The sequence below is a fragment of the Limanda limanda genome, chromosome 1 (genome assembly GCF_963576545.1).
Source record: "Limanda limanda chromosome 1, fLimLim1.1, whole genome shotgun sequence".
In the NCBI taxonomy this organism is placed as follows: Eukaryota; Metazoa; Chordata; class Actinopteri; order Pleuronectiformes; family Pleuronectidae; genus Limanda; species Limanda limanda.
The window spans coordinates 34,277,631-34,301,312 of NC_083636.1; the positions used below are offsets into that span (position 1 = coordinate 34,277,631).

Below are 23,682 nucleotides of genomic sequence, written 5' to 3' on the forward strand. Positions count from 1 at the left end.
CAAAGTTGTGCTAGTGAGGAGGGTTAGTTGCTGAAAAGGGGCCTGTTAACAATCTTTGGGGCATTAACACCTCAGGATTCCTGTGATATCCTCACTGCTGATGCACTTGCCATGTCCCCTCCCACGGGTGGGCGAAGGATGTTTAAGGTTACAGGAGTGTTTCCTCTCCTCCATAAAAAACAGAGGACATCTTCTCTCCTTCTCTCCTTCATTCCGTGAGGGAACATATCTCTGCCTCCTTCAGATAGGAGCTGCCATATGTGCGGGTCAGTTGCATTGGGAGGCATTAATAAGAAATGTAAACACAATTTCAAACCTCGCAGCTTCAGAGCAAACAAGAGACGATACAGAATGAATATAAAACAAGTATGTTGATTGAATTCCATGTGATTATGAGGGTTTTGTACTGCGACTAATTTAAAAGAAGATATGCCAAAGCCCATAATTAGCTGAAAACAGTTCATGTTAAAAATGATCTATCTGCATTTCTGCTTTATAGAAAAACTTTAAACTAAAGTGAGGCTGAGATTATGATGTTTTTTGAGAAGCCTTGCTGCTGTTCCACGTTTTTCCGAGTCCGCACCACAGAGGCTGATGTAAGACGTCAGAGGAGAATGGCAAAACTTGCTCAAGTTAACAGGCCACAAATCAACGACAACTCAGTACAACAGCCGTGTGCAGGAGGCTATCTCAGAAAGCACACATCATTTAACCTTGAATTGGATGAACTGCAGCAGACGCAGCAGCAGCAGAGGGCTTCTCGACACTTTCCACTCCAGTCAGCAAAGAAGAAGAGAATGGAGCTCTGTACGTGAGTCATCACCAGGACTGCATGACTGAGGAGCGGAGGAAGAAAGCACGACGTGAGAAACCCTGGTTTGTGATGTGACCAGCTGGTGACGGCATCGTGACGTGGCCTTCGCCGTGTGACACGAGATAAGAGGGCAACCTGAACCAAACCACAACCCCACCCCCCCGTCCTGGAGGAGTTTGAGTCAAGAATAAAAGCAATTTCCTGCATATCCCACCTGTAATTGAAATGCCAGCAAGCCGACAGCTGCCCATTGACATCAGCGTACATTAAAAAACACGGTGATGGAAGGGAGGAGAAAATCATTTTTCTTCAATTAGATTCATATTTTTTGTTATCGTGTTTCATTTCGGTGCAGAGATAGTGTCGAGCTCATATTTCACATTAATCACGTCGTGTCGGGGGCATTGCCTCAACATCTGTCATGAATATGTAATCACTCATCAGCCTTTTATCGGAATCACTGAAACAAATTTCCCCTTGCAAAGCAAAAGTTGTGTGTGTATGTGTGTGCGTGTGTGTGTGTGGGGGGGAATTGTATGGCCGTTAGGGTGAACTCATTATTGATCAGGCACTGTGACATGCTATTACTACTTCTAAATAACAATTAGAGTGGCTGAAAGAAGGGCCAGGGCAGGACCCGGGCAGATAATTTATGCCTTCCTGTCGCAGTGGCTGAACTAAATTAATGACGATTTATGTTTTCAAAATACACAGAGAGACCAGGAAGCGGAAGCATCTGTTTACAGTATTTCAATTTCTGAGACCATACAACATTTTAAAGGGAAATATTTACTTCCCACTTCACTTAATTTGTTACGCTGGTACAGTTTTGGGCTCATGTTTCAGACATGAGATGTTAACGATTCCACCCAGGAGACGTTTGCCCTTTCAACTTAAAATGAAATTAATGAGTTTAGGCAAATAACTCACTCAATAAAAATAATCAGGAATATGAAAGAAGCAGATTTTTTTTGTGTGTATCTAAATTAGAATATTGATTTATCTCCCTGCCTCTTCAAGTTCATCTCGTCAAGTCAGAGTTTATTAATAGATCATGTTTAAAACAACCACAGCTGACCAAAGTACTGAAGAGGCTCAAATAAGTAAATAAAAGAGCAAACAGGGTATAAATCCATAAAATAAAAAGCGATACAATTGTCAACATCATAAATATTTGAGAGTTAAGATATTGCACAATAACAGAAGCAAACAAACAATTTCTTAAACTCCACTCCAATTAAAAGCAAGTGAGAAGAAGATGGTCTTCAGATGACCCTCAGATTTGTGTTGTTTTCAATGGCAGCCACTGGATTACACTAAAACACCTCTAACCTGGTACAACAGTAAAATGCTGCTTTTGTGTTGGGCTTATATAATAATGTATGTGGACATTTCACTGCAGATATTCTAATTTTACTTTTTAATCCTTTAAAAAGGCTACTTTTGGCAGATGATGCTTTTGCTCTTCAACTGATGGGATTTCGAGTGCAGCACTTATACTTGTGCTGGAGTAATTTTACATTGTGGTAGTGGTACTTTAACTTGAGAACAAGTAAGTAAGTAAATTTCATTTGTAAAGCACCTTTCAGAACCAAAGTTACAAGACGTTGAACAGAACAGACATTAAGATAAAAAACGAAAATAGAGTAAAACACACACAATAGAAGAATAAAAACTACCCGGAGGGCAATGAAAAACAACGGAACCATGAGGACCACACCAAGTTAAAATATTTACGAAATTGATTCATTTTTAACGACCTCTGAAAACTGTTGACGGACTTTGCATTTATTATTACTAAGGGGCGACCGTTCTACAGGGTGCATGGGAGCCATGAAAATAAATGTTTCTTAAAGGTTCAGTATGTAGAATTCAGTGACATCTAGTGGTGAAGTTGCATATTGCAGCTGAATCAGTTGTCATGAAAAACTCAAAAGGTTTAGTTTGTCCAGTTTGGACGACTGTAAAAAAAAAACATGCTGCCTCCGTAGAAAGGACCCTCTCCTGATGTAAATATAAATTATTTAAATATTAAGGGTTCATTCAAAGGTACTGTTCTTACAATTTAGGTGAAACACTCGTGGAAACATCGCTAGGATTATTTTAAATTCAATTCCTGCCAATAGATCCCTTTCAAGAACGAACCCTGCAATAAAAGCATCTTAAAATATTTTTGACGAGATTTCGTTTCTATTCATGGATGCATATAGGAAAGAGAGAGTAAATCAAACAGGAGACTGCAAGATCATCAGTGATAGACACATGCGTTGGATTGGAATCCTCCCACTCATCACGGAGAGTAGAACCAACAGCATCCGTTCCTCGCCGCTGATGTCCGGGCCGGGTTTTGATGCAGCGCCGCCACTTGCCGGAGCACTTGGATTGGCTGCAGGAGAAAAAGGTTCCCCGCAGAGACGACTCCTTCCCTGTGCTCCTTCCTCCTCCTGCTCGCTCCTGTCAGTGGAGCGCAAGGAGCGGCGCACACACACACACATACACACACGTTCCTCTCTCACACACACACGCACACACACTCTCTCTCACACACTGGGGGGGGACACACACCGGAGGACTTTGGCTCCAGTGTGCGCGGAACTGACCGGAGCATGAATTTGCCATCAGGACATCGATCCTCACTTCTCCACAGACCCAGCGCAGCGTCCAGGGGGGAGAGCGGACGGAGTCAGGTTCTAACGCAACATCTTCTCCGCTTGGAGGACGATGCACCCGCTGCTTGATCCGTAGTGGACTGTCACACCTCGCATGTGCGTAAAGAGGACACCCAGCGCTGGATCCGTCTTTACGCAGAGCTGCCTTTCTTGTTTCTTGGTGCGCCCGGGTGAATATTTGGCTGCGGCGCGCAACCACGACGCGTGTGCCAGCGCATTTCTCCCAGTGAGAGTCGAGTCGGACTTATTGGCTCCGAGCGGAGTTTGACTCCCCAGTCATGAGGACTCACGCACAAGGAGGAAAAGTGCCCGGACCCTCTCCGGAGATGCGGACCGTGTCCTGGCTTCTGCTGCTTCTCCTCGTGGATCTTTCAGTGGCTCAAGGTAAAACGCACTTTCTTGACCCGTGAACTTGGATTCGTGCACTCATCTCTAGCAAAAAGAAAAAAGTTGTGTAAACTCCTGTGATCTTCAGCATTAGGTTGGTGCTCATGGAGGAAACCACCTGAGCTGAGTTTAGTCACAGACGTGTAGGAGAAATCGTTTTTTCCATCCATTCTGGCCACAGGCTTTCAAAAAAGATTAGAGGATAAATCCAGCCTGTAGCCCGCATGCATCAAAACAAGTGGGCCTGATGCAGCCTAATACACCCTCACAGTTATATTATATAAATACGCAACTCAGTTTCAAAGTGTAAATGAAAGGTTTCTCTGTAAAAAATCATATTTATCATGTTTCAATTCATGAACCAGAGTTGACCCACCCGTGTTGAGGGGATGTGAACATCTTTAAAAACCCAGTAAAGATGTGGCCACTGTTTCATTCAAGAAATTCAACACTGCTCATTATGAAGTAAAGCACAATGAGCATTTTGTAAACAGAATCATATCTGTCATAGATCTGTTTCTCCAAGAAAACAAAGTGCTGCTCTATACAGAGCTTCTCAGGTCAAAATGAAATGTATCCCATCTTATTCAAACCTCAAATACTGCTGTGCACTGAAATGATGGGGGAAAAGCTACAGGATATCAAATTTAACATGCACATAATTATGAGTATCTACTAAATTAAATTTAAGTTCAGATTCTTGTCCAGTTTTTAACTGTAATTCCACCAGGAGGTCACAGGATGAGAGGCTGAACTTTCATTCATTTGCTCAGATCTTCCGTTTCCATGGTGAAACATTAACAATAACACAATTATTAAGCATTGCTCTGGCCTGCAATGACGTATAATTGAATAGCATAACTCTACGAATGTGATTTTCACTGTTTGGGAGTGAGCACACCATCCTCTGATATCAGATCCAAGCTACATGCGAGATGTTATTGTCCTGACCTTTGTTCCGAGAAGTCGACTGTATCAGGACTGAATAAACATGTCTGAAATATGAAGCGGTGAAACGTAGGAATTATCCATTTTCCTTTTCAACGCGGCACTTCTCGTTCAAACGACTTTAAAAATTTGTCAGCGTCAGTCAGTAAGCACATTTTAAACCCCCGGTGTGTCCTCAGCCTTTTTTCTCCCTCAGTCGTGCGTTGAAAGATATTTGCTGTGAACCCCGGAGTTGCCGTCAGTGATGGAAAGCGTCGAGATAATGCCGAGGCACCTGAAGCCATTCACTTAATCTGCTCTCTCCTGAGTGGGATTGTCTGTCAAACAAAGGCAGCCGGGAGGAACCCATGTGCACGAGGGGTGGATGTGCATTATGATGTGTTTGTGCATGTGTGTCAGACGCCAAGTGTGCGTATGTGCTGCTGGAGTTGAACGTAGGTGGTCTCTGCACGGCTTCTTCTTTCTGGAATGAGCTGGGTCTGAATAACATGTCGAGATGGGTGTGGAGTGGATTGAGGAGATTTTCTTTAGGGGGAGAGGAGCTGCAGACGACAGACTTCTCCACGGAAACACCTTAGGTAGAGGTTTTCTCCGTGGCCTAATATATTTTTTTTAGGTTAAGGCTTTGCCGCTCATGCGAGAGCAACACACAACGCTCAAATTTGCGAGTCCGAGCACATCGCCGAGACTGGGGATGAGGGTCTGCGAGCGAGCAACCTTATCTATCCGCCCCAGACCTCCATCTCTCTCCTACATAGTTAATGAGCAAAAAAGGCAAGAGGAGAGGAAGAGTGGGGGGTGAGAAACAGCACAGCACAGGTCCGGTTTCTGAAGTGAAGGGTGAGATGACATAATACCCATTCCTAAACCCCCGAGAGCCCTGTGTCATTGACTGGATGGGAATACGAACAAGGTCCTCCTCTGTCCATTAGGAGGTCGATACAGCAGGAGAACATTGTTTGAGACTAATTAATGGGCCTTCGCTATTTTTGGGGCTCTGATGAGCTCCACACGCTTTTCCCGAATCGCCGGAGAGTCACTTCTTCAGTGTGAAACTACTGGTGATTAAAGTGGCTCGCTTACCCCGAGACGCTCCTCATAACGTCATCCCACCCCCCCACCTTTTCCCCCTGCGTATTTGAAATTTATTTTCCGTACATATCATGTGGCTGCTGCTGCGGCTGCTTGTTTTTTTTACCTTTTGACTTTGCCTTAAGAGGACTTGTTCTAAACACACACACACACACAGAGGAGAGTGAGCGCTGGGGAAATGAGAGCGCTCATTAACCTGCTGAACTCTTGACAAAGGAGACAGGTTGAGACAGATATAAGCTGGGAGCTGCCGGAGAGGTAGCTGAGAGCTCTGTGACAGTAGCTTGATTGCAAACCGTCGGTGCAAGAACAGATGAACTTCTGTACTCGGCGGCACAGAGGCAGAGCTGTCATGTTTCTGTGTCCGTGTCCTATGTGCGTGTTGTTTGTTTTTTCTTTAAAAGGTGCAGAGTTGTGATGGGAAGGCCTCCCTCTTGAAGAAAGGGTCATATGTGGAAAAAAACTGCAGGAGACGTTGGCAGCATTTTTTCCTCCAAGAAGATTGTAAAAAAAGGTTGTTTCTAATTGGTAGATCTGAAATATTCAGATTTATTTTATCCCACGAAACATACTGACCCTGCAGCTTCACTTTCGTTTATCGATTTCACATAATAAATCCGAGATGAGATGGGTTCAAAGAGGAATTCTGAACCACCACTGAAAATCTTGACCTCTGCCCAGGAGGTTAGGCTTTCTCTGCTTATTTATGTATTGGTTTGTTTGTTTGTGAGCAAGATTTTACAAAAACTAATGGATAGATTACTGCAAATGTTGGTGGAAGAAAGCGGTACGAGTCAGGGGGGAACCCATTACAGTTTGGTGTGGATGGCGAGCAGAGGGCGGATCAGGGAATTCATTTTTTCACTTTCTTTAACATTGTGAGATGGGGTGTTTTTCAACATTCTCCTTGATTTCTCAGGGAATAATTCATAGATCTTGAGGGAGAAGAACCGGCGCATTTACAAAAACTGCTTTTATCGATGATATTCTAGTGATATATGAAGTTCAGTAAAAAGTATATTCACTATTTTCCTCATAAATGTAGTGGGGAAGAAGTAGAAAGTAGGATAAAAAGAAGAAGCTCAAAGTAAAGTAAAAGTACCTCTAACGTGTATGCTCCTTAAGTACAAGAGTAAATGTCTTTAGTTAAATTCCACCACTGAAAAAAAACACTTTTCCAATGACTTGGTTTTTCTAAGTTCATTAAACTCAAGCACACCGAATTAGTACGTTTTTTTGACCCCAGAGTACTAGTAATTTATTTAAGACTAGTTTTAATAACAGGCTGATAAAAACAGAGTTAAGTACACAAGGTATTTCTTTTAAATGAAACTCAATGTTGGAGTTTACAGTGGTCTATCTGTGAGTGTGTAATATGTGGTTCAGCTTGATTGAATGTAAGTGGACGGTTGGCTCTTGGCAGACGCATGTACTCTTCAAGATGTTGAATGTATGAAGAGGGGAAGAGGAAGTTGTTTTCTTTCATCGACTTCTTATTTCTTTTCATGGCCGACACGCTACACACGTTAACACTGACGTTTTCATAGTGTGTCTCCGTGTCAGGCAGCGGACTTCATTCATAAAGCTAATCCCACGGGTGCTGGCCTTCCCCGGGATAAGTTCAGCTTTTCCACAATGAAGCTTTTCTTTTCTCCCTCTTCCTTTTCTTACTCTCCCTCCGTGTTCCCGTCTCTCCACTTTCTGATGATGTGTCCTCCGAGGCTTGTTTATGGAGGGAAAAGTTGAACTCTCTTCTAATATATGTTTCTACGGTTTTCTGTAATGTTGCGACTCGGCGCACAGTGAGACGTTGTGCGTGCAGCACACTCTCTCTCTCTCCGGCCGATCTGAGCGCCCTGCCTTAAGAGCGCAGGTAAACCCCAATGTTATTTCTATCGTTATTATTCTAGCAGGCTTCCATGTGGCCTGACAACTGGCTCCTCTGGGGCCACTAATTTCACAGCCACTGCGGTCATTCTATAAACAGGGCCCGTGTACGCACAATGAGCACATTGTGTTGAAGGAGCAGTAGTTAGAAATTACCTCCTATGATAGCCTTTTGCCAGTGCCAGCATTACAGCACCCCTTAAAGCCGAGGCAATTTGATGTAATTAAAGGAAATTAAGATTCGGTAACACACTCGCCCATGTGCAGGTGAAGAGAGAGGGCAAAGCAGACAGACGGTACAGTATGGTCCGTCTCTGCTGAGCGGGAGCAGAGGTGCATGCTGGTTAGAAGCTGAGCCGCAGACGTGGTGGTGAGTGATAATTACTGTGAAAAGTGGCTGCTGAGTTGGCGTCCCTGCTCCGCTTGATGCCGCATACTATTGTTATTGAAAAGCTAAATATACACACTGTGGCTATTTTCGCGGCTGGGACACAGTTTGTGAGGATCAACTGGAAGCAAATGTCCTCACTGTCATCTTGACCAGGAGTTTAGGCCAAATTCCTGCAGTGCAACTACATCGTTCTGTTCTTATTTACAAATTATATTTATTAAAATTCGCCGTCTCACTTTCCTCTCTTTTTTCTCCGTGATGGACACATTTTAAATCACTATGTCATCGCTGAGGCTCATTTAATGCCTCAGTCAACTTTAAAGATATTTTAATGTAACTGCTCCCCAGAATGCATCATTCATCGTTTAATTTGTGTATTAAATGACACTGTGTAAACTTCTCCGCAGGCTTTTTAAAACTCCCGGATTCACAGTAACTTATGCTTGTGTGTTTCTTGGGCGTAATTATGATTCTGCAAAAGGTCCCCTAAAGAAAAGCAAACTTTGAGGGTAATGTAATGATGACTCCAGATTCCCGTGTGCAATAATCTCCCGTCCTACCAGAGCTGAAGACAAAAAAAAAAAGAAAACCACGGGAAAAGAGGAGTGACGATAAGACTGAGAAGAGGGTGATCGCAAGGACACAGGAGAAGCAAATGGGACAGAAAGATTAGTGGTGAGAGGGAGGTAGGAGAGGGGGTGAGAGTGAAAGACTGAGAGAGAGAGAGAGAGCGAGAGAGAGGGATGAAAGCAAGATATGGAGTGAGGGCGACGATGGACAGGGGAGGGACGCAGAGTGTGTCATTAATCACCCTGTGTGACACTCTCAACTACAGGGGAGCTTCACAGTGCAACATTCACTTCTATTAGCAGTCCATTAGCAGAGCCCGGCACAAGTAGCAACACTTGACAGGCAGGCCTGTGCCAGAATGTCTGACCCGTGTGTCTACACACAACCTATACTGCACCACCTAGATAGAGTGTGTGTGTGTGTGTGTGGTGTGTGTGAAGGCTTGCTTATAATTCTTCTGAGAGCAGGGTGAGTCAAAGTGCACCAGCGGCTGTATTTACTATTTCACAATGTCAGAAATTTGTGCTTTTTAGGCCATAGACCGCAAATGAAAATGATTGCATAAAAAGTCCCACTTATAAGTATACGCTGCAGGAGGAGATGGAACATAATGACCGCGAGGGTGATGATAGCGGCGGTGACCTGATTTCCTACCTGCGATATCCCCCTCCACCAGAAAGTGGCCCTTCAAAGTTGAGGCGGCGGATGCATTAGAGGTGCAGTCATTTGTCATTCAAAAGGCTCGTTGGCCTCTCACTCGCCCCCGAGAGCCCTGTGATTACGGGATCCCAGCCAGAGGAGGGGCACAGGGGGGTGTGGACCACTGTCCCTGCTCTTGATCTACAGTTCATTTATGATTAGAGATCAGAGCCGGAAAAAATTTGGAGGAGTGGGAGGGTGGGAGGGTGGGTGGGTGGCGGCGGTGGTCAGGGGGCGCACTGGAGAGGAGGACAGAGCCAAAGGGGGAGAGAGAGAAGTGATTAGGAGTTAAGTGGCCCTTCTCATGCCATTATAAGCAGCAGGGCTGACAGAGCACATCATGAGTGAGTATAAGTACATACTCCACTCCTGCCCTTTAATTTGGCACCACCCCCCCGGTGTGTAACCGCTAATGTCTTTCTGCATTTTTGTGTTTCTAACATGTCAATCAGTCAAGGACGTGTCATTACAAACACAGGTAAAAAAGAATAAATAAAAGATGAAGTTTATTTTTTTTTACTACGTCTCCGTATAATTACCTTGTGGGGTTACACATCACCTTTTTTTTATCCGTGAATAATGGATAATGGAAAAATTAGAGGACTGATACCTATGAGTTACAATCTGCTACACCTTGATTGAATTTGAAGGGACTGTGGTGCTGGAGGTTTTCTCTCTTCAGAGTGATATTCTAGTTTAGTAATAAAGTCCATATTATTTATCTGCTTTTCTTCTTGTTCTTTCTATAATTGTGTGATAAACGTCAGCATTCCCCCCCCCATACTTTAGCTGATGTAACCATCTGTGGACACAGCAAAACACCAATGTCCTGTACCGTTGCCATACATGCCATTCTACCTAGTAAAGAGGATTAGGGCGCAAAATAGTCCGAGTTAGGGATTTGAGACGCTGCTGCAGTGCTGCTGCTCGTATGCATGCTCACAGACACTATTAAAAGCTCAAAGTGCTGATGAGCGGTAAAAGGCAGAGTCGGTGGGAATGCTGTTATTTCCCTTATGTCCTCTAGCCGTGCTCCCTGCAGTCTCGGTCCCCCCCCCCGGCCCAGCGTGGAGCACGGATCAGCCTTGGAGTCGTGGCGAGCTCAGACCTGATGTGGCACAGCGAGTTCACAGAAGCTCCGACGGTGCCCGGCAAATTATTTATTCAGACACTGACTTTTGAGAGTTTAGAGAAAACAGTCCAGAGTACGAATATCCTCATTGCAGGGTTCTTTTTTCCAATCCTCTGCTCAGTGGCCGCCGGGACACCTTCTGATGTTAAAGCCCGGCTATACGTTCAGGTCTGATGAGAAAGGCCAACGTGCCACGGAGGCGGTAATGAACTCGATGATATCAGAGGTGACTCACAACACCTGAGTCACACGCGCGGCAGCCCAGGTTTTGGCAATCACCTGAAATTTCATGCCTCCACGGAAATCAAGCGCACGCTCTCCAGAATGGGAAATCCAGCTGCTGTCTTCCCCTCTGTTCTGACTCTGATTGACAAAGCTAAACCCTTAATCCTGGCTTTGCCCTGTCTTGTGTGCTCCGAGCCGCAGCTCCACTAGTGGAATGGGACTAAAGCAAATCTATGAATACCCTCCTGAAGAATAGGAACAATATTCATCTGTAATAAGTCATTTTCCGAAGCTGCCGTCTATTCCGTTAAGCCCCCCCGAGTGGATACAGACGCACATCTCATATACCTGCAGACTGACTCGCCGGCTTCATTCTGCCGGTGAGTGTGTCACATCTCTGCATTGTGGAGAAGGGGTGGTGGTTTCCAGACGCTGCACTAATGTCTGGTTCGGGGAGGGTTGTGGTGTATGTATGTCAGCAGAACAGAGAGGGAGAGAGGGAGAGAGGGAGGAGGAGGGGGGGGGGCACCACAGGACCTGGCTGAAACATGAGAGCCGGAGACCCACGCTCCCCATTTCCTGTCTCCACTTTATCAGCATCTTGCTCTGTGTTATTTCTGCGCTCTTAAAGCATCCAGCGAAAAAGGCTCTGCCACAGATAAATGTTTGTTCCTCCTTGTGCTTTATGGGGCTCAAATGAGGGACTTTATCCGCCTGCCAACCCCCCTCTCCCCCTCCGCCGTCATTCCTTTTTTCTTCCTCCATTCCTGTGTCTGCTTTGAGATGCCACAAGAGAAGTTATGGCCTCTGGTTTACATTACGGTTCCTTAAAGATGGGCTCGGGAAGTCTAAGAGGACAAAGCTTGTACTTGTTTTTCAAAAGCAATATTTTTTTTTTTTTTTTTACTAGACAGTAGGGAAAGGGCAGCAGAGAGAAGGCTTGTTTGTTTAGTTCCAGCCACTTTTGTGTTTATTCTGCAAGAAATAATTATTTGCAAACACATCCATTCATTAAGATCTGAGGGATGAGAGGTGATATTCTTTTTGAAAGGACAGTCATTGTTTTGCTCTGGACATTTCACACTCTCTCTGCTCTTCTCACCTCATACAATATTTTCCTTTTGACTCACATAATTCAGCGCGCTTCTGTTTTCTTTGCTTTCCAAACGACCGCAATGTTGTGTAGGTGTATGTCTTTTGTGTGTTGTCTATCCGTGGTCTGTGTGTGTTTGTTCAACAATAACCAAGTCTCTTTCAGATAAATCTATGCGAAAAACCAGACCATTCATCCCCAGGAAATCAATCTTTCTCATAATTCCCTTCATTTTTCTTCCATCTGTTATCTACCGAGCTGCCAGACTTTTAAACAGAGCAGACCATTACCAGAGGGCAGAATTAAATGTGTGTCAGAATGCCAGCCTGTAAAGTTGTTGTTTTTACTGAGTTAAATGAGGTGCTAAATTAAAGCGTCACAATTGCTATGCGGCGTTGTATGACTAACCCCCTTCTCATCAAACCCTCCATGTACCCAATGCTTACAAGAGAAGGGAAGAGTCTAAATGTGTGTTAAGAGTTACACTACGCTACTGAAATCACACTCTACTGTCCCAGGCATCTTTGACGTCTTTTTGTGTAATCACTCCGTGCAAACTATGTGGAATTCATGACCAGCATCGTGGAAAACCCGCCGCCACGATACCTCCCAACACCCCTTAACCCAAACCCCCATACTCTGTGACCTCTTTTCTTCATTTGGGGCTTTGTTACTGTGAGTCCAGTCATAGTTTGCAACTGGAGATTGCTGGTGGGTGTTAGCACTTTCCTGTGTTTGCACAGCGTGTTTTTGTGGCTATGTGTGTGTGTCTGTGTGTGTGTGGGTGTGTGTGTTTTCCATATCTCCACGATCAGTCCCTGGTGACCTAAAGTACTGGCAGACAGTGTTTAACTGGGGCAAACTCAATGGGTCTAATTTAAATGGGGCCCAGACAGAAGCCCCACAGTGAAGAGTAACTTTATGACTCCCAACATGTAAAGCACACTGTCGAAGCTGCAACGATCCCTCTGCTTTTTCTTCATCCCCTCCTCCTCCTCCTCCTCCTCTTCCTCCTCCTTGTTCTCCTTCTGCTTCTTTTCCCCCACTTCTTCCTCTTTTCCCTCCTCTCGAAAAAATCCCCCGAAACTCGAGGGTTTCCACGCCGAGCCTAAGTGTCTGTGTTGTCTTTGATTTGAATGCATTCTTCATTTAATGAATCCTGTGGAGATGAGGTTGATAATGGCAGAAAGCAGCCTGCGCCGCGCTCTGAAAGTTCACCGCTTTAAATGTCAGAATTATTAACAAGCTCAGAGTGTCGGTCCCGGGCTTGTCCGACATGATGTTCCATAAAGGATTGAAGAAAAAAAATGAAGAAAAATCAAGTGCAGCTGCCCTAGCCTTCACGATATTTCTGTGTCTCCTCTGGCTGAGAGTGTTGCATTAGGAGACATGTACGCTGCAATGAATGCAAATCCTCCCATCGTCGTGTCGGGGACTGTCAGTTGACGGGAGCCTCCAGCTGTGCGTTTGCCCCTTTCAAGGAGTTAACCAAACACTAGGCAGAAGGTGAATAATGGATGTTGTTGTGATGACTGCTCTGAGATGCAGAAAGAGGAAGAAAAAAAGAAAAAAAACGCAGGAGTTCTTTCCCTAAACCAGGTCAAATGTCTGAATTGGCCCTATTTTGTATACAGAGGAGCGCTCTTGCTCCAAATTCCTACAGTAAACACACAAGTCTTGTTTGCTGTTTAACCTCCCCGGGCTCCCAATCTGTTCAGGCGTGGAACCCGCAATCCTGGTACAGACACTCAGTGCAGCGTGGATGCCAATACCCGACCTCACTGTGCCGCCTGCAGATTAGAACATGCCCTCAGCGGCATCGCAGCAGGAAGGATCAATTTCTGCATTTTTCCAAACATCGTCTCAAGCGTATGGATTCGTTTTTATGACTTGCCAGTAGTAATATGGGGGATGATGAATGATTTGTATTTTTGTAAACGTGTTCTTTTTTATTCGTTTTATTGAGAATCCATTGGGATTGTGTCGACATACGTAGCCAGCAGTGTGGTGGGGAGCATGGCTCTTAGAGAACTGGGGATTTTACCCCCCCCAAAGTCAAGTTGATGGAGAAATTTGATCCGTACTAGCCTTATTGGCAGCACATATAAGCAGCATGCAGCATTACTATTTTTATATATATTTATTATTATTATTATTTTCATTTTTTTTCTTCTTGTATTATTATTTATTGTTATGTATATGTTTTTGTTTCCTTATTTATAGTCTTTACATTGCTCAATTAATGCAAGTGGATGTGCTTGTGTGTGTGTGAGTGGATGTGAGTGAGAGAGTTGAAGGTGAGAGAAGGTGGGATAGTAAGAATGAGCATAAGCATATGTTTCTACAATAGTATCTGCCACTGCAATCATTTAACAGCCAGTTGTTGTTGTTGTTGGTTTTGTTGTTGTGTTTTGTTTGCTTTCATACTTTTCTTTTCTGGTTGTGTATCAATTTGCTTTACTTGTATATTTGTTTTGTGAAGGGGAGGCTGTAATGTGTATCCTCATCATTTGGCTGTCTGATATGTTATCCTCTCATTTCTTATATCTGTGAGGACTATTGTACATTAAGTCTTGTTTTGAAATTTCTACAAATAAATCATATATAAAAAAAAAAAAAAAAAAAAAAAAAGAAATTCGATTCGTTTGGAAAAAGTGACCGCGCTCAGTAAGATGACGGACTTGTTTCACTAATTCCAGACCTCAGTAAACGATGACCCCATACAGTACCAGCTGCACATGGCGTCAGCACGCTCGCTGAAAGCCGATACCCAGTAATGGCTCGCTGCAGATATGCCGGACCATGTGCAGCGGAAACCGATAATTCAGCGGTGACACACCATGCACAGGGGTTCCCATGGTTTTTAGGGCTGACGTGAGGTAAACTGATCCGTCAGGTAAGAGCTGACGAGGAGGAGGGGGGGGGTCGGGATGCGGAGGGTTAGGCAAACACAGGGTAACCTCTGCTGCGTAAAGGAAGGAGCAGTGCACTGGTGAATCACACCTCCTGATGAGATCCCTTCAGTAGCGGCTTGTTTAAAACCCGACGGCACGCATTCCTCGCGCCTCTCATTTAAGCCCGGCGCATGCTTCTGCGTTTTCAGGGGCCCGCAAACGTAGGAGCCCTTCCGGGCCCCTTAAGTACTTACGTATCCCTTCTTACGTGCTTACGTGCGTCGCCCAATTTTTCTAACTAGACGGCAAAGCTCTGCAAGCGTCATGTAGCCAGCAAGGCTGTGATTGGTCTGCTAACTACATCATTTCCGGAGTCGCATTTCCGGTTCATGCCCGATAATACTGGCGGAAACCACAGAAGATTTAGAAGAACGAATATGGACAAAATAGAAGAGCACTCGGCAGAAGAGATCCAAAACTATGACCACTACTATAACCGATGTAAATGAACGGCTCTTCTTCGTGACACACATGAAGAAGAGCCGACTTTGACAAAAGACATAACTCCGCCTAGTGTTCTGGCGGGGAATTGCTTGGCAACACGCGCAACGCTTGGAAAACCATGAATGACAACGAGTCCTGCGTCACAACTGCGTGAAAAGCCGCAGACCCCGTTGCAGAAGCATGCGCCGGCCTTTAGAAAGCTGCCCGTTACTAAATCACGCTGTTCTGGTTTTTACAAGTCTGCCGAGCTTTTCCGCTCACGCCACTGTTTTTCTTGCTATCGCTGTTTTACCATGCCAAATGTTTTATTTAGCAACCTGCTCCCCCACCCGCACAAGACCTGTACCAACAGAGGCAGTGATACCGGCCAGAAGAAGAAGAGGCTGAGACAAGGAATAGGAATGAGACGGAGATAGAGGAGCCACTCCTAAGCTGCGCGGCTCTCACCCACAGGAGGAACAAACAGAGAGCATCCACATTGGAGGCACATTAACCCACAGCTATTCCGGGCGGCTTTGTGTGGCTTTTTTGTTCCTGGAAAAAGAGGCAGGAATCTGGTAAACAAATGCAACAATGTTGAACACACCAATGTGTTGTAAGGACCGGCTGCGATGCGCGTTTCAATCCCTCTGCGATTTGTTGTTGTTGTTGTGAAATTTGGCGGTTTAATCCGAACCTTATTGTGTCTCAGCTCTTGTGAAACGCCAGATACCAGCGCAAACCTGCTTTTGGTTTCGCCCCTTTTTCCATTTTTCTCGTTGGCATGTTGTTTTCCACGCTGATTAGAATTGGAGGGGCGAGGCCATGAGAAAAGTCGAGTTGGAATATTTACACTGTCGCTTCCATTTTGGCCGTAGTTTGTTTTAATAAGAGCTCGACAGAATGCAGTGTACGCTGTCTGGGGAATTTCAGCGTGGCCGTGTCAGATCCCTCGACACACGCTGCTCTGTCTGGAGTCCGTGGTCGTGCGGAGGCGAGCGAGTTGGTCAAAGCCCTACTGACTCGGGGGGGGGGGGGGGCAACAAGCACCGGACATGTGGGGGGACAAAAGTGATCAGCACGGTGATGGATGTGTCACAATGAGGGTATGTAGCTGTCTAACATCCATCAGTGGTTAAATGTTTTCTTGTGCACAGCCTGTCGCATCCAACTTGACTCTTCATTTCTCCTCTCCCTTTGGCCCCCCCGCCCCACTCTTAGAAGAAGTCGGGCGTCAGACAGAGCAAAAAAAACAAAAACCTTCTGTCAGATCCTACAAAGAGTTTTTTGTAAATGCTTCCAAGTTTATTTGTTGCTGCGCGGCCTCAAGTCAGAGGCAGACATCTCCGTCCCTTTGTGTCCGGGTGGTCTCTCGGGAGCCAAGCAGACATTTTAATTCAATCAGCTGCAAACAGCAATAATGCCCCCCCGACCAAAGCCCACCCCCTCCTGCTAAAAACTCACTCATCTCACTTCAGCGATAGAATCACGAGCGGAGCTGCACTGGCCATCTTGTTGTGATTAGACGTGTTTACATGGGAGGGAGGTGTTTACTGAGGAAACTGCAGCCCCCCCCCCCCTCCCGCTGCTCATTTAGCTACTGGAGGAAAAAGAGCTGCTGTGAGATTTCATTTATTTATCATCATCTGGAAGAGAGTAACAATGCCGCTCTAACCACCGTTGTGATTGTGCCGTCCCGACTCCAATTCCCTCGAGACGAGTGGCTCCGGCTTTAGTGGGAAAAACAAACTCCACTTAGACGCAAGGACACAGGGATGAATACGTTTGTATGTGAGAAACAATTTGAAGCGAATACCTGAAATAGTCTCTCCTTTTTCTTTCGGAGAATAATCAAAAGTACAAGTACATCAAAATAAAAATGTGGAATATGGCCAAAATGGCCACTAAATGCAAAATAGCAGGCTTCCTGTTGTGTTTTTCCAATTGCACCTACAGACTTTTTTGTTTGTCTGCTCATGATACCAGATGTGTATCGATTTTTGTGAAGATCGGTCAATGTGAACACATTCCGGGGGGCTCGGGGGGGGGGCACCGTTGAGCCATTTTATGACGCCCATTGAAAATTCCTTCAGAATACGTACATTTTCACCACTTTCTAACTTTTTGGTAAGAATTTGAGCATGTTAAAGCAAATTCATTTGCCTGAATAATAATAATCCTTACAATTTCAAAGGGCCTCACCTGACCTTTGATCAGTGCTCGGGCCCTAATAAGTTGTGCAGAGTGTATCTGATCCTCTTTGATGCAATCCATCCATACAAAGTACAAGGGGTGAGTAGTTCTGAGTGATTGCATCCACAATCAGTCTCTTAAACTGCACGAGACTTTTCCAAAAGGACAAATCTAATCATTTGTTTTTCCTTTTCATATTTTGGAGTACCCATCTACCACTGGCCTTGTACCGTTCCATTACCACCGCATTGGAGTGATAACGGCGCCGCGCTGGTCTCACTGATGCTCACGTCGCTTCTCTCAGGCCACAGCACTCTGCCTTATTGGTGTAGCATTACCCGCATCGTTTAGACCATTGTTTACTCCACAACATGCCACTTGTTATCTCCCGCAGCAAATGGCCACGTCTTTACCAATTTCGTCCGGCTTTTGTCTGCTGTCTTCTGTTGTTTTTTTTTTTGTGCCTCTCCGCTGGATGAGCAGCCATTTAGCGCAAGGGGTCAGGGTCGTAATTGACAACCACCACTAAACAAATCGGCCTCGGCTCGGCGGTAGACCGACCCCCACCCCCCCGTCCCCCACCCCACCCCGGCCACTCTAATCTAACTAATGCACCCATGTGTGTGCCGGAAAGTGAATTAAGCGTAGAAAACTCAATACCTGATCCGTCTGACTGAGCTGCCTGTGTGCACATTAGCAGTTTCTCTGCAGCCTCTGTAATTGTATTACACAAGTTGGCCGCTCCTAACGATCAGGGGCCTTACACACACTTACACACTTCTGCACACTCTCCCTGTTGTCGTTAATCGCTGCCTCCGCTGGCCCCGGAGGCGTGCGGCAGGCCAAGAACAGAGCGATGGAGGAGCAGGAGGAGGATGATGAGGCAAGGAGTTCGGCTCTCCCTCAAGGCTGACATGAAATAATGTCATAGACTGTGTCTTTCTCTGTGTGTGTGTGTGTGTGGATGAAACTGGTGGGTTGCAGTTGATCCTCTGTTGTCGTACTGTCTGTATCTGCCTCTCTGCTGCCTTCTAATCAGTGACTTTCTGGGCACTCCCGCTGTGTGGCCCTGTTTCTGTTCCTGCTTCATCCCGCGTCGTCCCCCCCCCCCCCCGCCTGCGATCTGCGGCGCTGTCGGCAGAGGGACGGCGGCGCGATCCGACAAAAGTTTCACTCTCCCCCCCCGGTCCGACCTGCCCACTAATCTCCCTTGACCCGCGCTGACGTACGCAAGGTTAGGACAGTAAATCTCTGTGATGGATCTCCGCTAGATAAGGGCGGGGGGGGGGGGGGGGGGGAGTTGTAGATGTAATCAGTGGATGGAGATGTAATGAACCATAAATTTTGATCACGTGGACGTAGTAAACACCGTTCGGAACCATTTTTCCTCCTTAAAGACTTTAGTGAACTTTATCAGACGGCGCGGAGGAGGGGAGGAAGACAGGGGAGGAGAACAAAAGGAGCCGAGAGAGAGAGAGAGAGGGTGATTAAAGGGGTTGTTGTGTTGATTTGCCGTGTGTTGCCATGCAAGCAACCATTTGCTCCGGCCTCACTAATGGAGACTTCAGTTTGAATCCAGGGAGAAGCTCTTTAAAATTTTATTCCATCTAACAGGCTGATTTATAATGATGAGCCCCAGACTCTCTCCGGCACAGCAGGACATCGCAAAGAATCCAGGGAAGAGAGGGAACTATATATAGGGAGACGGAGAGAGAGGACTAGCTCCAGGCACGAGAGAATGCAGCAGATAGATGGTGAAAGATGACCTTGCCGCATGTATAGATGCACTGTGTTCTCCGAGTGACCTTTGTGACCTTTAAGTAACCGCCGAGGTCACGCAACCCCCAACGTTCCCAGTTCACAGGGTCCGCAGATACCCTACCTGCCAGATGACACCCTTATGATCCTGTGCCTGAGAAGATGTCAAGTTTGTGTGCATGGGTAAAAAAAATAAGATCCCTTGGGGAGGACTTGTCAGAGAGGAGGTCATCAGATATGTCTGTCCGTGCGTGTGTCCTGGTGTGTGTGTGTTTGACGTGTGTGTGTGTGTGTGTGTGTGTAGTGCGCATTACAGGGGAGGGACAGGGGAGAGCTGGGATGGGCAGCTCTATCATGCTTATCTATAAGGTCACTCCGTCATTGTCGGGCTGCACTTTAGCGAACCTTCCTGTTGTGACCGCAAGGCAACTGATCTCAGTGAGACAGACGAGGGACAGGGGCTGAGAGACAGAAGGTTGACGCCGGGAAAATACTGCAGCAGTTTGTAGCACATGTCCATAAGTTGCCAAAATGAGAGTAAACGCCCATCAACACGATTCCATGGGAAGTTTGGTCAGAATCTGTCCAGTTGTTTTTTCGTAATCTTGCTTGACAACAAAAACTAAAAGACCAACAGCCTATGCGATGGTAAAATGCACCTGTAACTCCCAGCGCCGCCGCTCCCATAACGCGCACTACGAGTTGTGCGTAGGGCACCAAGTCCTGAGGGGGCACCAAAAAATAGGCAACTGAAAAATCATCATAGTTATAATAATTATGTAGCCGAGCGTTTGGTTGTATCATAGGTCCTGCCTCAGCCGACAAAGGACACGAGAGCAGGCCATGCGCTCGGCACAGCACACCCGTTTATTCTCCGTTCATTTAACAACTTCACTCATTACAGTCCCCACTTCCTTTAAAACCCCCTTTCAAAATAAGAGTCACTACCAACAACCCGCTTAGAACAGGAGATACAAATCAACCCTCAACAATAACGTCAATAAATAAAATAGCTTACAATTATAATGCCAATATTATTTCAGTATAGAAATATTAGGCCCCTTTTAGGCATGTATATCACAAAACAGGCAGAACAAGAGATATATTTAATTGCTCAAAAAAAGTTACGATGGTGGCCCCTCCCCAAAAAAAACAAATACACACTCAACTTCCCAAGATCGCCGTGGGTACCCTTTCCTATCTCAGTGGTGACTATTACTCTACTGTGTTTACAAAGTAAATTTTCCTTTTTCGTTTTAATAAAATGTTAAACTGGCAGAAACAAATGTTTTTTTCTCGGGGGGGGGCATCATAAAGGAGTTATGCTTAGGGCACCAAAATGGCTAGCAGCGGCACTGGTAACTCTAATTATTTTTCCTATGGGTCTTTACAATATATGAAAAGGTAGCTTAGTGGAACTTCACGTATTGGGTGGAAATAATGAAATCCTAAATAAATTGGGGCAATATGTCAAATATACATGGGCGAGCTTACGAAGGGTTGATTTAGCTCTGAGTTATCAGTGAGGTGTGAATGCAGGAGCTTGTTCTCATTGGTCTGCTGCACAAGTCAAATCTCTGAGCGACACTAATCCTACTGGTTCTGCTGGTTCTCCCTCCTCCCTTCTCCTCCCACCATCCCTCAGCAGGTATTCCCCCACTGCCAAAGGTCCTTATCTGACAAACCCCCCCCCCCCCCCCCCCCCGCCCTCTTCCTTCTCTCGTTCATCCCACCTCCTCCTCGACCCGCTCTCCTCTCCAGCACTCTGTTTGTTTCCACCCTTGTTGTCTCAGTGACATTAGCCACAGTAATCCAATTGAAAGTTCCTCAGACCCGGAGCCCGGTTCTGTGGGGTTGAGGCGTTTCCATGGGGATTGCATGGATTCCTAATTAAGCTCATTAAAGCTCGTTATTAAAGCTCGTTAAGTCTCGTCCTGACACGGTGGCGCTGCTCCTGGTGTCTGACTTTACTAATTCAGACACTAATACACACGTGCACACACACACACACTTTCATTGATACATACACACACACACACACACACACACAGAAGTCACCAGTTTAATGTGCTTTGGTCGGGTGTAATTAAAGTTCTCGATAAGCCCTGAGGTTTTCCCGACTTCTCTTTTTGAAAAAAATATGCACATGGATTTTGTGTACAGTATCGTTTAACATCCCGAAACACAATCACTCGCTCTCGTGCACACGTTGCACGAGTGGGAATTTGAGAAAAAGAAGCCTCGTAAAATCTACAACACTTCATTCAACAATGATGTTTGAGCCGTGGGAGATGTGTGCATTGAGGTAAAGTTTAAGTCTAGGGAGGGGGGTATGAAAGTGCACCGGTTGCCTGGCAGTAGGAGGTTTGAATTCTGGTTCACCCGGGGCCTTTCTTAAGGAGTTTGCATATTCTCCCTGTGGCTGTGCAGGTTTTCTCTGGGTGCGTCAGCTTCCTCCCAAAGTCTTAAATTATGCAGATTGGGTTTAGGTTAATTAGAGACTCTAAATTGGCCGTGGCTGTGAGTGCAGTGTTATTTTGTCTTTGTGTGTCAGCTCTGCGATACGCTGGCTATACCTGTCCAGGGTTTATCTTACCTCTCCTTAAAGAATGAGCGATACAGATGATGGATGGATAGAATATGTAACACCTCACTTCATTTTTCACTCTCGCTCTGAATCATGCTACTGTTTGGCCCCTGACCTCACTGAGTCTACACATCATTTCCAAATATTGTTCTTCGGCTGCGAGGTGGAAAAGTAAACCATGATGTTTTCGGGGTCTTCGGGGAACTGAGTCGGACATCGAGTGTGTGTAAAAAAGAGCGAGAGAGAGCGAGAGAGTGAAAAAGAGAGTTTCCCCTCACAACCTGAATCAGCCCTTTGATGCTGACGGGTCTTGACATCAACAATGTGGCCTTTCACAGCCCTCACCCACCTCTGAGGAGCTGAGCAAGAACGTACACTTATTCAGTGTCTCTCTCTCTCTCTCTCCCTCTCTCCTGTTACTTCCTCTGTAGTCTTCACAGCAGCTTATTTTACTGTAGCCTTTTTGTCGCCCATTCACAAATAACAAAAAAGAGAAACGGGACTGTAAAAGGAAGAGGAGGGAGTCGTCAGAAGGATTGAGCGAATTGAAAATAAAGAGTACATCAGATTCGGTGAGAGAGGTTCATTCGGCTTTTTCCCAGCAGAGCAAATGAAGCTCAGCGATCCTGTTAAGTCGACTGTAGAAAATGACCGTGTAAACACCAGAGAAGAAACTAACAGATATTTAGTACAGAGGAGATCTGAATGGGTCGGGGCCTGAGGGACCCATAAGACGCTGGATTTCTTAAATGCCCACTCACATATTTTCTTTTTCCATTTGTTCCCACAAAATACTTTCCTTCTTTCCGTCCTCCCTTTGACATGAAGGGATTTTTTACTCCGAACAATATTTAAAATCCATCCCGTGTCACAATGACCGTTCTTTAAGTGTCTGGTCTATAAATGAAGTCCACTCCAGATGGATGCTCAAACACTCAAGACGTCCTCTGAAGGGAGGTTCTGAGGTCCGGCTCTGCCAAGGGACATCCATCACTGACATCGCCGCAAATTTTGGTGACATACTCGGCAAAACATGTCCAGCTGTGTGCGAAAGAAACACATGAACTCAGTGTTTCCGTGTGGCTTTTTATTCCTTACATTTTTTTCACTCCGTGCTTCTCGACAGCTTACAAAAGCGGACGGTGATATCAAACATGTGTTTCTTCAGCGCACCACGTGTGAAAGGAGTTGAACGATGATTCGCGCTGACAAATGATGTTTCCAGATGTGCGTCGGGCCGGCGGAACGTAAATTCTCTGAACTCAATCTGTGTTTACTCTGGTCATGCTGTGACGGACCTGTTAGCATTAATTAGCATCGGCTCTCCGGTAATGCGCCGTGTGCTACGGGCGGAGAATCGGCGCTGCCTGCTCGTGAGCTGTGGGCAGACACATTTATGGAGGTTGACGTAACTTGACAGAGGTGAAGATCTCTCCTCGGGGCTGTGGCCTTCTCTCAGCTTTAATGACAATACATGAAAGTGCCATGATGACACTGACCTGGGGTTTATTATGCTTCTTTGAATACACACCAGTTAACTTCTCTAAGAAGTAGATTGCATGCTTCAAATGCATGTTAAACAGAGCAACTCTTTCTAGTTTTTTTCATTTCCTGTCATTTCTTTCTGCCGACTTCTCTTCGAAACCAGCGAGAGGCCAGTGGTTAGCCCGGTACCTCCGTCTCCTCTGACGTGCGCAACTTAAACACATCTCACAGGGCACGCTATTTCCTGAAGATGAATAGTACTCTGTGATGAGGCGAGCTAAATGCATCCAGTCATTTCCCCCTGGAGCACGGGTCTGTGTTTAGGTGATGGGCTGAGCTGAGGATGTGGGCAGTTGGAGTACGGCTACTTTGGTG

The 23,682-nt window shown here is 45.7% G+C and overlaps 1 protein-coding gene across 2 annotated transcripts in view; it reads left to right on the forward strand.

The window, feature by feature from the left end:
* Positions 1 to 3,425: 3,425 nt before the first annotated feature.
* Positions 3,426 to 23,682, forward strand: part of unc5cb (unc-5 netrin receptor Cb) — a 119,852-nt gene continuing 99,595 nt past the window's right edge. For both annotated transcript variants that reach the window (XM_061079054.1, XM_061079064.1), the window contains exon 1: positions 3,426 to 3,867. In XM_061079054.1, the coding sequence (XP_060935037.1) occupies positions 3,762 to 3,867 (106 nt within the window). In that variant the 5' untranslated portion in view covers positions 3,426 to 3,761. The remainder of the gene's footprint in view (positions 3,868 to 23,682) is intronic.